This window comes from Lampris incognitus, chromosome 20, assembly GCF_029633865.1.
Source record: "Lampris incognitus isolate fLamInc1 chromosome 20, fLamInc1.hap2, whole genome shotgun sequence".
NCBI lineage: Eukaryota > Metazoa > Chordata > Actinopteri > Lampriformes > Lampridae > Lampris > Lampris incognitus.
The window spans coordinates 10,816,135-10,831,843 of record NC_079230.1 but is presented as its reverse complement, the minus strand read 5'-3'; the positions used below and the strand labels follow the sequence as shown (position 1 = coordinate 10,831,843).

The window sequence follows — 15,709 nt, the reverse complement described above, 5'->3', positions numbered from 1 at the left end:
ACATAATTTTGTTCATAAAAAATCTAAACAGTTCTGTCCCTGCACTCCTAGATCTTATTGAAACATTTGGAAAAATATCTGGATATAAAGTTAATTATTCAAAATCATCTATAATGTTATTGAATGAAACAGAGAGGAAAAATAGCCATGTTTATGCTTCTACTTTCAACCCAACAGATAATTTTACATATCTGGGTATGAAAATCGTCCCTGAGGTGAATAATATTGCTCAGATAAATGATGACCCAATTCTGGTAGCTACTACCTCATCAGTAGAACGTTGGACATCTTTACCTAGTTCTGTGATTGGCAGGATAAATATTTAAAAAATGAGCATACTCCCTAAATTTCTCTATCTATTCCAGAATATCCCCCTGGCCCCTCCCTCATCTTTGTTTACTAGAATTAAACATTTGTTTGGCAACTTTATTTGGCAAATTAAACATCCCAGATTACATCTATCTTTGTTATTTTTACCATATGACCGAGGAGGCCCTAAATGCCCAAACATCCAGTGTATTACTGAGCAGCTCAACTGCAGTCCATAATGGTTTATTTTTCATCTGAAAGCCCTCCTGCTTGGATGGATTTGGAATCCAGTTCTACTTCGTCAAGCTTACCAATGTACTTGTATTTGTATGCAGCAGATCGCAAATACTTGAGAAAACATACAGACAACCCTATTGTACTGAACATGATTAACATTTGGTTTGACATTTGTAAATATTTAAATATTAACCCTTTCTAGTCACACTTCAGTCCTATTTGGGGTAATGCCAACTTTAAACCAGGAAAAATTGATCCAGGATTTCAAATATGGGCTGAAAAGGGGTTAAGGAAAGTGCAAGATATGTACAGAGAAGATGAAATACTTATGTCCTTTGTAGAAATATCAGCCAAATATGACATCCCAAAGAATAATTTTTTCAGATATCTTCAACTTAAGAGCTTTATATTTGCTTCTCAAAACCATTCGTTAGAGATATCTGCTATTTCCTCAACAGAGGTAGCAATCATAGGACACTGTTATGATGAAGGTTTAATTTAATCTTTGTATGACTTGTTTGTATCTAAATATAGATGAGGAAATATCCTTAGAATACTGGAGTTAGGCATGTAGGAAGGCTCAGAGGCAGACAATCAACAGTAGCCTGAAAAAAACAAAAAAACAAAAACAAAAAAAACCCAGCACTAACCACTGGGGCCACCCTGCTGCCCCTGTTCTCCAATCCTCTGTGAATTGTACACATTGCCATTGTAACGCTAGTTAATGGTCACAGAAATTTGCATATGAAACTGATCGTTGTTTTCAGTCGTTATGCCACTGTATTGTTTGTAAGAGTGGGGATACCTACAGTCAGCTGAGACTGAAGAAGTCACTTAGATGAGTGATGAAACATTTCTCTCAATTAACATGTCCTGATGAACTGATTCAACTTTCTGTGATCAAATCATTAACACTTTTTTTTTACATCTTTTTTTAAATGATTACTGTAATGTCATTGGATTTTCACTGTATAAATGACAAGATGCACAGCATTTAGTCTTCACCGTAACAGCCAAATGTGGAAGAAGAACGCAGGTAGCAGCAAATTTGAAGAAGGATAAGTTTTTGTGACTACCAAGCAGGCGGCAGACCAAGCTTGTAGAAGGCCTTTATGAACAGATACTACGTCAATAGCAAAACTCAGGTATTCGATCCTGTTTTTCTGTTTGGCGATGGAGAAGGTGCTGACATAACAGCACTAGTGAATCAAATAGATCTCTGGGATGTAGAGTGGTTAAACAGCAATTGCAGTTATCACTAATCACCAGAGGTGTCAGTAATCTGAACAAACTGACAATTGTTGGGATTGATGCTTTAAACTCTTATCATGAATGATGTGTGTGTGCGCACCCGTGCACGCGCATGCACGCACATGTTGTGTTTGTGTTTGTTTGTCAAGGCTAAGACAGCCCCCTCAGACACTTGTGGAGCTAGAGGAGAGCCTGCAGCTGCTGGAGACTCTCCAAGTAGACCTAGTCAAGACAGAGGCTCAGATCCCTCTCATTCATGAACAGTTTGCAGTCCTGGACAAATATGAGTTCACAATAGAACAGCCTGTAAGTACAGACATCTGCTGATTAATAACGCACACAAAACACACACACACACATACACACACACACACATATACTACATGTGTGCAGATCAACACTTGAACACACAAATATACATGCTGACAAACATGCCAACACATACTGGGAAACGTACAGACAAATATACATACAGCAATATGCATACCATATAATAGCAGAATATAAGTCTACTTACCAGTGCAGACCATCTCTCTCTCTCTCTCTCTCTCTCTCTCTCTCTCTCTCTCTCTCTCTCTCTCTCTCTCTCTCTCTCTCTCTCTCTCTCTCTCTCTCTCTCACTCACTCACTCACTCACTCACTCACTCACTCACTCACTCACTCACTCTCTCACACACACACACACACGCTTGCTGGTAGTCCATCGAGTCCGATGATGACATCCCTCCTCATTAATGGTGTGTTCTTTGATGACTGTAGAGTCCAATTCTTGATCCACAAGTAATAAATCTTATGGATCACTAATGCAGACTTCATATGCACACCGTGCAATAAAGCACGACTTTATTATTGATCTTGCTATGACGTATTGCTATCTATATAGTATCTATCCGTCTATTTGTCTAAATATCTATCATCTATCTATCTAACAGTTATTTGTATCATTGAACATATTATTCGCCAAGTTGTATTGCACTGCTGTGCCGTAGGCCTACCACCATTTTTTTCTACGGCAAGTGACAAGCGGTACCAAGCCCCACCCACGCGAACACCCAGGAAGACAGTAGTAGCCAATAGCTTTTAATTCATAAAACCACACCTATTTTGGGTTATGATTCAAACTCCCAATGTTAAAAAATGTGTTCAGAAAGTGCATCTCAGTCTCTCTTTAAGGTTGTGATGGAGCAGTTCCTGGGGCCATATATAGTCTTTATAGAATTGCAGAAGTTGTGCATATCATTTCTGTCAGCATATATTTGAATCTTGTGAGCTTTGCTTATCCACCATGTATTTTGCAGAGTGTGCAAGGTTGTTTGTACCTCCTTATGTGCTGTTTGCCACTGCTGCTGAAATATGGTGGATGCAGGGCATTTGAGAGTAGCCCTGTGTGCCCTACGCATGGTTTCCAGCAGGGATGTGATGGTGTCAAGAGTTCTCGTCGAACCAGTCCTGATGTTTTGTGGCTTTGTAGCCTATAGAGTGGACTGCAGCTTGATGTAGGAGTGAGGTTAGGAAGGTCCATGGAATTGTCAGAACTCAGAATGGCCTCAAACTCTAGTGCCATTGTGTCTACAGAGTGACAGAACTCATTCCGTGCTGGGGCTGACTTCAATTTAGCACAGTTCAATTGCTTTTTTATGGGTTTCTTGAAACGCTGTGGGGGATGCACTTTGACATGAGTTAATTCATGATCAGGCGGTGATCTGTCCAGCATTCTGTACCTCTCATGGCCCGGGTCAGCAAGACGTCACTAGTGTCATTACATCTTGTTATGATATAATCAATCAGGTGCCAGTTTTTAGATCGTGAGTGCATTCAGGATGTTTTGCATTTGGTCTCCTGCTGAAACAGTGTGTTTGTACTGGTGAGGTCATGCTCTGCACAGAAGACCATTTGCGTTAGCCTGACCAACCCCATAGCTACCCAGTCTACTCCATATACCCTTGTTCTTTCCTACCCTAGCAGTAAAGTCTCCCAGAAGAAGGATCTTGTCCTTTTTGGGATACGATGAAGGGCCTCATCTTGTTGCTTGTAGAGGCTGTCCTTCACACCATTGTCAGATGGTAGTGTTGCTGCATATGCACTTAACAGAGTGACATAGCGTGCCTTTCCTAGGGGAATACAGAGGGTCATTAGCCTCTCACTTAGTTCAGTGGGTGTTTCAGTGAGGTTGGGTAGAATGCTGTTCTTGATTGCCAATCCAACACCATGCTGATGTTGTCTGCCAAGGGGAGAGACTCTCCCGGAAAAGGTGCACCCTCCTCCTTCCTCTCTCAGGGAGCCTTCACCCAGGAGCTTGGTTTCACTGAGAGCAACGATGTCCACATTGCAGCATCTTAGTTCTTCAGCAATCAGCGCAGTCCTTCGATGTGGTCTGTTGCCATCATTATCAAGGAGAGTCCTAACACTCCATGTTGCTAATTTGAATGGGATCATTTTCTTGTTTTTACCATAATGGGATCTCCTACCCTACCTTTTCTAGGCCCCTCCCTTATTGGGGTGAGCAGTGTGGTCCCTAAATAGGGCTGCTCAGTCACACACGGGTCTGCCGAAAGCAGCTGCCACTCAATCCCAGCCGCTAGCGACCATATACTCTATGAGCTCCCAGACCATTCTACCCTGCTCCTGTCGCCAGCCACCCCAACACCACCAGACTTCAACCGGATGTAAGGCCGGATATTGTACACCATGGTCAGAGGCGGATACCTACACATGGAGGTTTTTAGAGTGCCACAGAGGGTGCACAGTCCTCAGTAGCACTGTCTTTGCCATGACAGGTTGGTCCTGGTGGCAAGGGCTTATACCCAGGACGACCAGTCGCCCATCATGACTGCAGGAGGCTGCCGGAAACTCCAGACTGTCAAAGAACCACCTAATGTGTGCCGCCAAACATGTTGCTTTTCTGTCAAGGTGTGCTCCCCTAGCCTTTGTCTCAACAGACTCCCCACAAGGCAGCGGGGCAGTGGTTGGCCATGAGCAGCCTCTTGTGACCACTGCAGCTCCAAGATTCCCTAACAAGTTTGCCTGAGGGCATGATGCGCCCAGTTACCGTGTGTGACCACAAGGAGGCCTGGCAGAGGTTTACACACTGGGCTGCTTCCTTGTTCACACCAAGGGTTAGCCAGCGGTAGCAAGCTGTGAGCAAGAGGTTAGAAACGCAAGCAGTAAGCAAGCATGCGTCTTCCTTGTAACTACTGCACTACTGCACTAGACACATCACATCACATCACCCTGTGCGACACACACGCACACACACACTCTTTCTCTCACACAAACACACACACACTCAGAAAATATATCTTTCTGTCTATCTGTCTCTCTCTCTTTCCCCTCACTCTGGTCTGTCAGATGAGGGACCTGCTGAATGTTCTGAATGAGGAGTGGGCGTGGTTCCAGCAGGTGATGATTGACAGCGATATCATGCTGAATAAGGACAAGGACAAGTTCAAGAACCGCCTCGTTCTCTCAGCTGAGGAATTCAAGAAGAAAACACAGGCCGCCTTGCAGGAGTTTAACAGGACAGGTCTCTGTCACATACACACAACCGCACACAAACACATTCGAACATACACATAAATACAGTACTTACCCCTACACGGACACTCACGCATTCACATTATCTCTAAGAGCTGCTGTGATTTTTGATCACTTTGTTTTACACGTGTGCCTTAACTCATCTATTCTCTTTCAAACCTACACATTTACATGCATACATGCTAACACATGCACGCACGCATGTAAACACACCTTCCCATGTATTCCTACATATACTGTTCTTTCAAACTGGGCAGCTTGTTGCCACATTGGAAATTTTCTTGAATAGCCACTTTCCACCTCAACATTTATTGACTTGATCACTGACATGACCCTTGAGGCAACCCTGTAGATAAGCCCTGCGGTTTTGACACTTCTCCTCTCCAAGATCTCTCTTAGAGGTAGGACATGAACCAGTAGAGGTCAGATCCTGAGATACCAAGCTCAGTGAGCGAGTGTGGATAGGAGGATTTGGTGGTCAACCCTGTCAAAGGCAGCTGACAGATGTAGCTGCAATAAAGCTGAGGACTGACGAGCAGCTCGAGCCAAACGCAGCGATTCCATTACTGACAGGAGTGCAATCTTGTAATAGCTGTGTTCACCTTTCCCAGCCACTTCTGCACCTAATCATGTCACAACTCTCTCACCAAGCGTTTAGTCATATAGGTGTTCAATTACTCTTGGATTTGTATTGAAAGCGTGTGTTGCATCAGTAATGTGTGTGTGTGTGTGTGTGTGTGTGTGTGTGTGTGTGTGTGTGTGTGTGTGTGTGTGTGTGTGTGTGTGTGTGTGTATACAAGCGAGAGAGAGAGGAAAAGAGAGATCTTTATTAACATGATTTATAGAGTTGGTTAGTTCTGCACCACACTTGTGTGAATTTGTTAATTTGTATTCAGATGCCTGTGTGTGTGTGTGTGTGTGTGTGTGTGTGTGTGTTAGGGGGAGAGAGAGAGAGAGAGAGAGAGAGCTTTATTAACATGAATTATGGCATTCGTTATTTTTCACCACTGTTGTTTTTTTAATTTGTGTTCTAATACCTGTGTTTGTGCATGCTTGTGTATCTTGTGCGTGTGTGTATATACGTGTGTCCAGGTCCGTTTGACAGTGCACTGAGCAGTGAGTTGGCTTTCGAGCAGATCTTGGTGTTCCGCAGCCAGCTGGACACCCTGAAACAGGAGGATGCCACCATCCGCCATGGCCTGGGCCTCTTCAAGATGAGCCAGCCTCCTTCCCATGATATTGAGTGCATGGAGAAGGTCCGCATTTAACGAGCCCTACTCAAACTGTCATAAAGCGCCGTTAAATGGTGTAATTATATGGTAGTGATAAGCTTGTTCAAAAAGTGAAAAATTAGTAAGGGACTATATTTATGTTAACTATTTGCCACATATACTTCCTATGAATTTTAATTTTCACTCCTTCATGGCTTTCCCATCAAGGCATTTAAGTCCCCCAGTGTGGATATAAGTTGTTGGACTCAACACATGTTCATATATATATAGTTTCTGCTTTTTCCCCTCCACAAACCACCCAACAGATTTTTCTCCTTCAACCTAAAAATAACCTGAATTTTAGTAAAAGATGGCACATGAACTGTAGACAAAGGTTTATCTAGTACACATCGTTTCAGAACAATCACCTCATAATCAGTAAAAGTGTCTGAATGGTTTTACGGTCATCACATTAAATGTATTTTGACAAAGCCTTATTCCACTTTGTAGCAGGCTGGTGTGTCCTACAAGTAATGTGGATTGATTCCCTAGTTTTGCAGATCATGTCCTTCAAAAAGTTGTCAGACTGTTTTTTTTTAGCAATAATAAGCCTATTTCAGCCAGTTTCTCATTCTTTTCGATTGGTCTGGCTGCATTTTATAAAGGCTTTTCTCATGCTATTATGATATGCTCGACATAACGAGATGGAGAAGCTAGCTGGGTTTTATTTCCTCATACTTCTTTGTCCATTCAACTCAATTGCTCGCTAAGTTTCTGTTCATTGTGCAGCATTTGGGCCAAACAATGGCTATATAAATGTATTATCCATGGCTTTTGAGCGAATATTTGTTTTTGTGAAAGCTGGCCTTGTAGCAGCCCTGTGTATATTGCAAGATGCATTTAATAATGAAGCGTTTGTGTGTACACTTGGATTTGAGTGTGTGTGTGTGTGTGTGTGTGTGTGTGTGTGTGTGTGTGTGTGTGTGTGTGTGTGTGTGTGTGTGTGTGTGTGTCTTGATCAGTAAACCTGTGTCAGTATATGAAATTATTTAGTTTTTATTTTGCATTTTTGTGTACACGTGGATTTTAATTTTAAAATGTGACTGTGTGTCTTTGTCTGTGCACTATATGTTTGTATTTGTATGTGCATGTGTGTATTTGTGCCTACACGTGAATTTCAATTTGAAAATGTGTGTGCATGGGTGCATGTGTGTTTTTGTGTGTGTTTGTGTGTTGTACAGGACCTAAACTATCTCCAGCAGGTGTGGGAGATCACAAAGGAGTGGGACTCCAACTGGATTAAGTGGAAAACAGGCCAGTTTGCCACCCTGCAGACAGAGACCATGGAGAGCACCACACAAGCCATGTTTAAGAAGCTCCACAAACTCAGCCGAGAACTCAAGGTCAGTTCAAAGTAATCCCCACCAGAGGTCAGTTCTTAGCTGCAATTATATAAATAGATAGATGGATAATTATTTTTTGATAAATGAATACAGTGATAATATTAATATGTTATTGGTAACACACTCCATGAAGAACAAATCCCAAAGTTTGACAAGTTAAAGGGTGACACCATCTGTGTTTTTTTTTTTCTGGGTTGTTCAAATGGAAATACCCACTGAGCCATTCGCAAAAAGCAGTGAGGCCGGTTAGCGCTGATGCACTACCCACCCTCTCTACCCCCCGCCACACACACTCAAACGCCCACACACACACACACGCAGTTCACTGACAGTATCAGCATGGAGAATGATGAAAGGGTTAAAAGAAAGTGCAGAAACCCACATAAGGTCACATGTGAAAAAGTTTTAGAAGGGCTTGGGAAAACAGCGTTTTGGTGCTAAAACATGCGTACTTCGACCAAAATTTGAATTTTCGGATTTGAATACATAGGAAACACTACTGGGAAGCCACCGAATGATATAATGATATAACCCCCCCCCCCAAAAAAGGATCCCCCCCTTTAAAGGCCATTTAAGTCAAATACCGCTTCAATATAATAAAACGTGTTCTAAGGGCTTTATGTAATGGTTTTTGTCCAAATTGCATATTTGCTATGTTTTTAACAAATTGGTCATGGAGCATAGCCGAGCACAGCTCTCTTCATCATGTGAGACTTAGGACACCATGACCTGAGGGTGTGCTTTTATTTCAAAGGTTTGTGTACGTGTGTGTGTGTGTGTGTATTTGTGTGTGTGTGGAGGCAGGGGTAACTTGAATTGGGCAGTTGGATGGAGCACCTACTCATTTGGGCATGTGTTATTCATCTCATCTCATCATCAGCCACTTCTCTGGGGTCGGGTCGTGGTGGCAGGAAGCTAAGTAGGGCACTCCAGATGTCCCTCTCCCCAGCAACGCCCTCCAGCTCCTCCTGGGGGATCCCAAGGTGTTCCCAGGCCAGATTGAACATGTAGTCCCTCCAGTGAGTTCTGGGTCTACGCTGGGGTCTCCTCCCAGTTGGACGTTTCCAGAAAACCTCCAAAGGAAGGTGCCCAGGAGGCATCCTAATCATATGCCTGAACCACCTCAACTGGCTCCTTTCGACGCAAAGGAGCAGCGGCCCTACTTCGAGCTCCGTCCAGATGTGTGAGCTCCTAACCCTATCTCTAAGGTTGAGCCCAGACACCCTACGGAGGAAACTAATTTCAGCCGCTTGCATCCGCGATCTCACCCATTTGGTCAGTTCCCAAAGCTTGGTTGGAATGAAGATTGACTGGTAAATTGAGAGCTTTGCCTTCCAGCTCAGCTCCCTCTTCACCAGAACGGTCCGCAACGTCCGCATTACTGCTGATGCTGCACCAATCCGCCTGTCAATCTCCCGCTCCATCCTAACCTCACTCGTGAACAAAACTCCGAGATACTTGAACTCCTTCACTTGAGACAACAAATCATCCCTAACCCGGAGGGAGCAATCCCCCGTTTTCCGGTAGAGAACCATGGCCTCAGACTTGGAGGTGCTGACTCTCATCCCGGCCATTTCACACTCGGCTGCAAACCACCCCAGTGTGCACAGGAAGTCATGTTCTGATGAAGCTAACAAAACCACATCATCTGCGAAGAGCAGAGATGCAATTCTGAGGTTCCCATAACGGACACACTCCTCACCTTGGCTGTGCCTTGAGATCCTGTCTATGAATAATAACAAACAGAATTGGATGTGGGACAACCTTGGAGTCCAACACCCATCGAAAACGTGTTTGACTTTATGCCGAGAATGCGGACACAGCTCTCACTTTGGTTATACAAGGACCAGATGGCTTGTAGCAACTGCCCCGGTACCCCATACTCCCACAGTACTCCCCACAGAGTGACCTGGGGTACATAGTCGTAAGCCTTCTCCAAGTCCACAAAACACATGTAGAATGGCTGGTCAAACTACCATGCCTCCCTCAACACTTCCGCAAGGGTAAAGTGTTGGTCTGTTGTTCCACGGCCAGGACGGAATCCCCATTGTTCCTCCTGGATCCGAAGTTCCACAATCGGTCGGAGCCTCGTTTTCAGCACCTTAGAGTAGACTTTCCCAGGGAGGCTGAGCAATGTGATGCCCCGATAATTGGAGTACACCCTCCGGCCCCCTTTTTTAAATATGGAAGCTACCACCCCAGTCTGCCACTCCACAGGTACTGTCCCTGACGTCCACATGACACTGAAGAGGCGTGTCAGCCAAGGTAGCCCAACAGTGTCCAGAGCCTTCAGCATCTCAGGGCGAATCTCATCCACATCCAGTGCCTTGCCACCGTGGAGCTTTTTAACTACCTCAGAGACCTCTTCCAGGGATATGGGTGGGGCTTCCCACGAGTCTTCAGACTCTACCTCCTCCACTGAGGACGTGTTAACCGAGTTCAGGAGCTCCTCAAAGTGTTTATTCCACCGCCCAACAACAGCCCCAGTCTGGGTCAGTAGTTCCCCTCCCCAGCTGAGCACAGCCTCTGAGTCAGGCCCTGCTTCCCCTCCCTGAGTTGCCGGATGGTTGGCCAGAACTTCATTGAGGCCAATCGAAAGTCCTCCTCCATAGCCTCGCCGAACTCCTTCCACACCTGAGTTTTTGCTTCCGTGACCCCTGGGCCAACCAAGCTCAAAAGGCCTCCTTCTTCAGCCTGATGGCTTCCCTCAATGCTGGTGTCAACCAGCGGGTTCTTAAGTTGCCACCTCGATAGGCACAGATGACCTTATGACCACATCTCCTATCTGCCGCATCTGCAATAGAGCCTTTGAACATGGCCCACTCAGACTCCATGTCCCCAGCCTCCCTCGGGATACACGAGAACTTCTTCCGGAGGTAGGAGATGAAGACCTCACAGACAGGGGCCTACACCAGACATTCCAAGTTCACCTTCACTACATGTTTGGGTTTGCCAGGTCTGTCCGGCAGCCTTCCCAGCCATCTGATCCAACTCACCTCCAGGTGGTGATCAGTTGACAGCTCTGCTCCTCTCTTCAACCGAGTTTCCAAAACATGCGGCCGCAGATCTGATGATATGACCACAAAGTCTATCATCGATCTTCGGCCTAAGGTGTTTTGGTACCAAGTACATTTACAAACTACTGTTCGAACATGATGTTTGTTATGGCCAATCCATGACTCGCACAGAAGTCCAATAACAAGGCACCACTCAGGTTCTGATCGGGGAGGCCGCTCCTCTCAATCACACCCCTCCAGGTTTCTTTATTGTTGCCCACGTGACCATTAAAGCCCCCCAGTCCCCAGGCAGAACCCCGTCTAGGACACCACCCAGAGATTCCAAGAGGGCTGGATACTCCAAACAGCTATTCGGTGCATAAGCACACACAGCAGTCAGAGCCTTCCCCCCAGTGACTTGCAGTCGTATAGAAGCGACCCCCTCATTCCCTGGGGAGAACTCCAACATGGCGGCACTCAACTGGGGACTCATGAGTATCCCCACACCCACCCGACGCCTGTCACCTTGGCCAACTCCAGAAAAGTAAAGAGTCGCAGTTCCTCCCCAGGAATTTGGTGCCAGAGCCCATGCTATGTGTGGAGGTGAGCCCAACTATGTCTAGTTGGTGCTGCTCCACCTCCCACACCAGCTCAGGCTCCTTCCCTGCCAGAAAGGTGACATTCCACATCCCAAGGACCAGTCTGCGATGCCGGAATTTGGCATGCCCTGGTCCCTACCTTTGCCTGCCGCCTGGCCTGCATTGCACCCTACCCCAGTGCTCATCCCTGCGGGTGGTAGGTCTATGGGATGGTGGCTCCATGTTGTTTTTTCGGGCTGGGCCCAGGCCTGGCCACTAGACGCTCGCTGGCAAGCTCCCTTCTCAGGCCTGGCTCCAGGATGGGGCCCCAGTTTCTCATTTCCGGGCGAGGCGCTGTGGCTCTGCTGTTGTAAATTCATCGGGTTTCTTGGGAATCGCTCTTAGTCTGGCCCCTCCCTTGGGACCAATTTGCCCCCTACAACCAACTCCGAATATTACCAACAACCACTTCTTTTAAAATATAAAATAAATTGTTACAGAGGAAACAGTGGATCTTCGGTCACCATATGCATTGAATGCACACATATGTATTGGCTATTCACAATGTGATTGTGTGTTTTTTGGATTTCCATCCATGATCGGAGAAATCATGCACGATAATCTGTGTGTTCATCAATAACCTATCATTTGCTCCTTGCTTGTGCAAAAATAAACCTTACTTTAAACGATTCTTTACTTTGATTGAGCATGTGTATTGTTGGTTTTGGATAAAAGGTGGCGGTCATTTAGACGTGTGATTGACTTTTACGGAGTTTCACTAAAACCAACCATTGGTTAGGCCCTTTAATGTATAAAATGTATAAAAACAAAAGAGCAGAGGGTGGTTGGGGACAGGATCAACTGTCAAAGTAAGGTGGAAAAACCTTTTCCGAGTTGGAAGGTTTTAAGGGCCTGCAACCATATTTTAGTTTTGATGGGCCTTAGGATTTGTGCAAGTGGTTAATATTGTTTATTTATACAAAGTCATCTTGTTTATTATGAGGCTAATTAATAAACATAAATACTAAAACAATGTCTCTAGGTGTGAGTGTGTGTGTGTGTGTGTGTGTGTGTGTGTGTGTGTGTGTGTGTGTGTGTGTGTGTGTGTGTGTGCGTGCGTGCGTGCGTGCGTGCGTGTGTGTGTGTGTCAGCCCTGTGATGGCCTGGCGGCCTGTCCAGAGTGTCTCCCCGCCTGCCACCCAATGATTGCTGGGATAGGCTCCAGCATCCCCACAGCCCTGAATTAAGGATAAGCAGTTTGGATAATGGATGGGCTAAAACAATATATTCACTCAGCAAGCAAATAACCAAGTTTGGGCATTCTTGGGGGAGATCATTACTGCAGAATTATTTTTACTGATAGGCCCACAGATTTTTTCCAAAATGCAATCTGCCATAACTCTATTGCTGAAAACATTATACATTGCCCTCTAATTGCACAAAGTTTTGATTTTTATATCACAAAGTGCACAGTTTCCCTAGAATAGGGTTCTCAGGAGCTTTTCCAAGTAGATTAGCCAGCGGTAACAGTCTGTGTTTTGGTTAATGACAGGACAAGCAGTGGGACATAGTGGATTTTTCCAAGAACCAGATCGACAAGTTCAAGAGGACCATCCCTCTCATCACTGACCTCAGAAATCCTGCCTTGAGAGACAGGTATTATGTGATTTCAAAGGAGTCTTCATTCCAGCTGACCATTTGATAAATTTAAGAGTCCCACCTCCCATAGTTACTGTTATTATATCTAATTTAACTTTCAGGGTGAGCTCCACTACTATTACTTCCGTTTCACGTGAGCACAGTAAATAGACTAAGATGGCTTACCCTAACTTACCTTTGAGCAGATGTAAGTAGGATTGTTGTTGTTTTCTTTATTTGTTAAGCTATGTGGCGTTCCACAATGTTTAAGCTGTTGAAAACACTTCTGAAGGTCAGGTTTGGGTTTAGAGAAAGGAATTAAAAATGCATCACCCTCCAATCGCTCAGGATAACAATAGTTTAATTCATAGCACCTTTTTACTATTAACCTTTTCTTTAGCTATGTCTTTTTACTTATCTAGCATTTTCTATCATACTTTGAATCAAAGTTGCTCTCCATTTCTTCTTAGCAGGGAGGGTGTCAGATGTCAGAGGAAGTAAAGACAGTTGCTTAGATTGGTGGATCACTGTGTCATTCATTATTTGGCAAATGGGCTGTTGCTTGAGTCTGCCTTGCACTTTTGAACTCAAAACTCCAGTGCAATCTCTTCTCATACACAAAGGCTCTGATCTTGTGCTGGAAGGCCCTTCCTAACTTCAAACACTGGGTAGGATTATGTTCAGTCGATCTCCCCTCGGATTTGTGTCATAACGGGATGAGCAGAGCATTTGGCAAATGAATAAATATTGAATAACTGGTGTGGTGCCATAGTATATATGCTCATTACTGTATACAGTTCAGTCCAGCTTCTCCTGATGTCTGCTCTTCTAGTTTCTTCCCAATGTTTTCTTCTCTGATTGTCCTCATCAGTGCCTTGTTCTTCCTGTCCCACTGGACTGCCCAGGGCAATCCCCTGTTTCAGTTCTCATACAGGGATACTCTGTTTATAATCTCCCACTTTTTTGCAGTACCAGCACCCCTGTCTTGTCCCACCCCATTCACTTGGGAAAATTTGGTCCTGCTGTTGCTAGAAACAAGGTTGGGTCCAGCTCAGTGTGACTGGTTTTGACAAGGAGCCAAAGGCAGGCAGGGATGAGATGGGCGATGGGTCCTATCATCAGTGATGTAACCCACTGAGCGTTCTGTGGCCTGCTTTGCTTGGGCAACAAATGAAAATAAACAAAGGATTAGATCTAAAGCCCAGACACAAACAGCAGAGCTGAAAAAAGGAACTCAAGGAAAACAAAATTGAAAACATGTTCTTTCTGTGCTCTGTGGGACCCTTGGTTGTCATGGTAGTCCATGGGGGTAATGACAGAATAAGGAGAGATAGTGCGAGAGATGGCAGACTTGTGTGTGTTAAACATGGGTGTATATGTGCCTTGCGATTAATGTCAAGTGTGGCTAAGGTACCTTAGTCTCCAAGGGGTTGCCTAGTGAGAAGAGTGCTGCTGTGATTAAAATTGTGGAGATCAGCCAGAGGATGATAGCTGGCACAGATTCTCCTCACCCTCCCCACCCTACCTCCCCTCCACCCTTTTCATCCTGCATCCCTCTCACTTCCTCTCTGACTCTCTCTCTCATGCCAGCTGTCAGTTATGCCAGTCACTTCGTTAATGATCATCTCTTAGTGAAGGGATACATCTTCTATGGCCTGATTCTCTCTATTCCTGTGTCAGCAGTCCACCAGCGGCCTAGTTTTTTTTTGTACTTTTTTTTTTTAAGGAAAGATAAACAGTTTGTGTTTTAAAAAAAAGCAGGTTTAGAATCACACTAAAAACAAAATTATCCTCTTCTCCTCCCTGCAATTGTATACCTGCTGTATACCTCGAGGCTGGCCAAGCATTTAATGGAACCCTTTTCAATTTCTTTAAGGCACTGGAACCAGATCCAGCATGAGCTGCAGTGTTCCTTCAATCAGAGCAGTGCTGAGTTCACCCTGGAGAAGATTGCCTCCCTGGCCCTGGACCAACATGCAGACAGGATCTCTGAAATCTCTGGGGCCGCCAGCAAAGAGCACTCCATAGAGCAGGTCTTAGTCTCTTCCTCTACACAGACCATCACCCCTCTTTCTTTTGCTTGTCCCCTGCCTTTGTTCTTCCTGACATGTACCTTTGTTCTCTACATTTCAATTGATGACAGCAGGTACAAGGCAGTTCATTGTAGAGCTGAGCTGTTATGTCGGTCTTTGTTTGGTTTCATTTTCAGATTTTTTTTGCCAAGAAATGGGACCCTTATTTCCCCAGTGGCTTACAGATCTCCTAAATTTATTTCCCATACATTTTCTCCTACCCTCCCCACACCCATCCCCCAATTCAGTCTCTCCACCCCTCTTGAAAGATCCTCACCATTAGTGTGTACTTTTCAAGTTAATCATTGACCTCCAGCATCTGTCAGTACAGTGCCACTTTCACAGGTTGACCATTTTAGACATGTGTTTTTGTTCACAAGGGTCAAAGGTCGGAGTGGATATCCTTTCACTTCAAATTTACTCCATAACCCTGAATTGGTTTACATACTTATGAACAGAGTGTAGGCACACGTGTGTGTG

General features: G+C 44.8%; 1 protein-coding gene across 1 annotated transcript in view; it reads left to right on the top strand.

Moving 5' to 3' along the window:
* dnah2 (dynein, axonemal, heavy chain 2) overlaps positions 1-15,709 on the top strand; it is a 223,342-nt gene that overhangs the window by 58,677 nt on the left and 148,956 nt on the right. The window contains exons 21-26 of the mRNA XM_056300849.1: positions 1,947-2,103; positions 5,146-5,320; positions 6,424-6,587; positions 7,784-7,945; positions 13,072-13,175; positions 15,034-15,190. Coding sequence (XP_056156824.1) covers positions 1,947-2,103; positions 5,146-5,320; positions 6,424-6,587; positions 7,784-7,945; positions 13,072-13,175; positions 15,034-15,190 — 919 coding nt within the window. The remainder of the gene's footprint in view (positions 1-1,946; positions 2,104-5,145; positions 5,321-6,423; positions 6,588-7,783; positions 7,946-13,071; positions 13,176-15,033; positions 15,191-15,709) is intronic.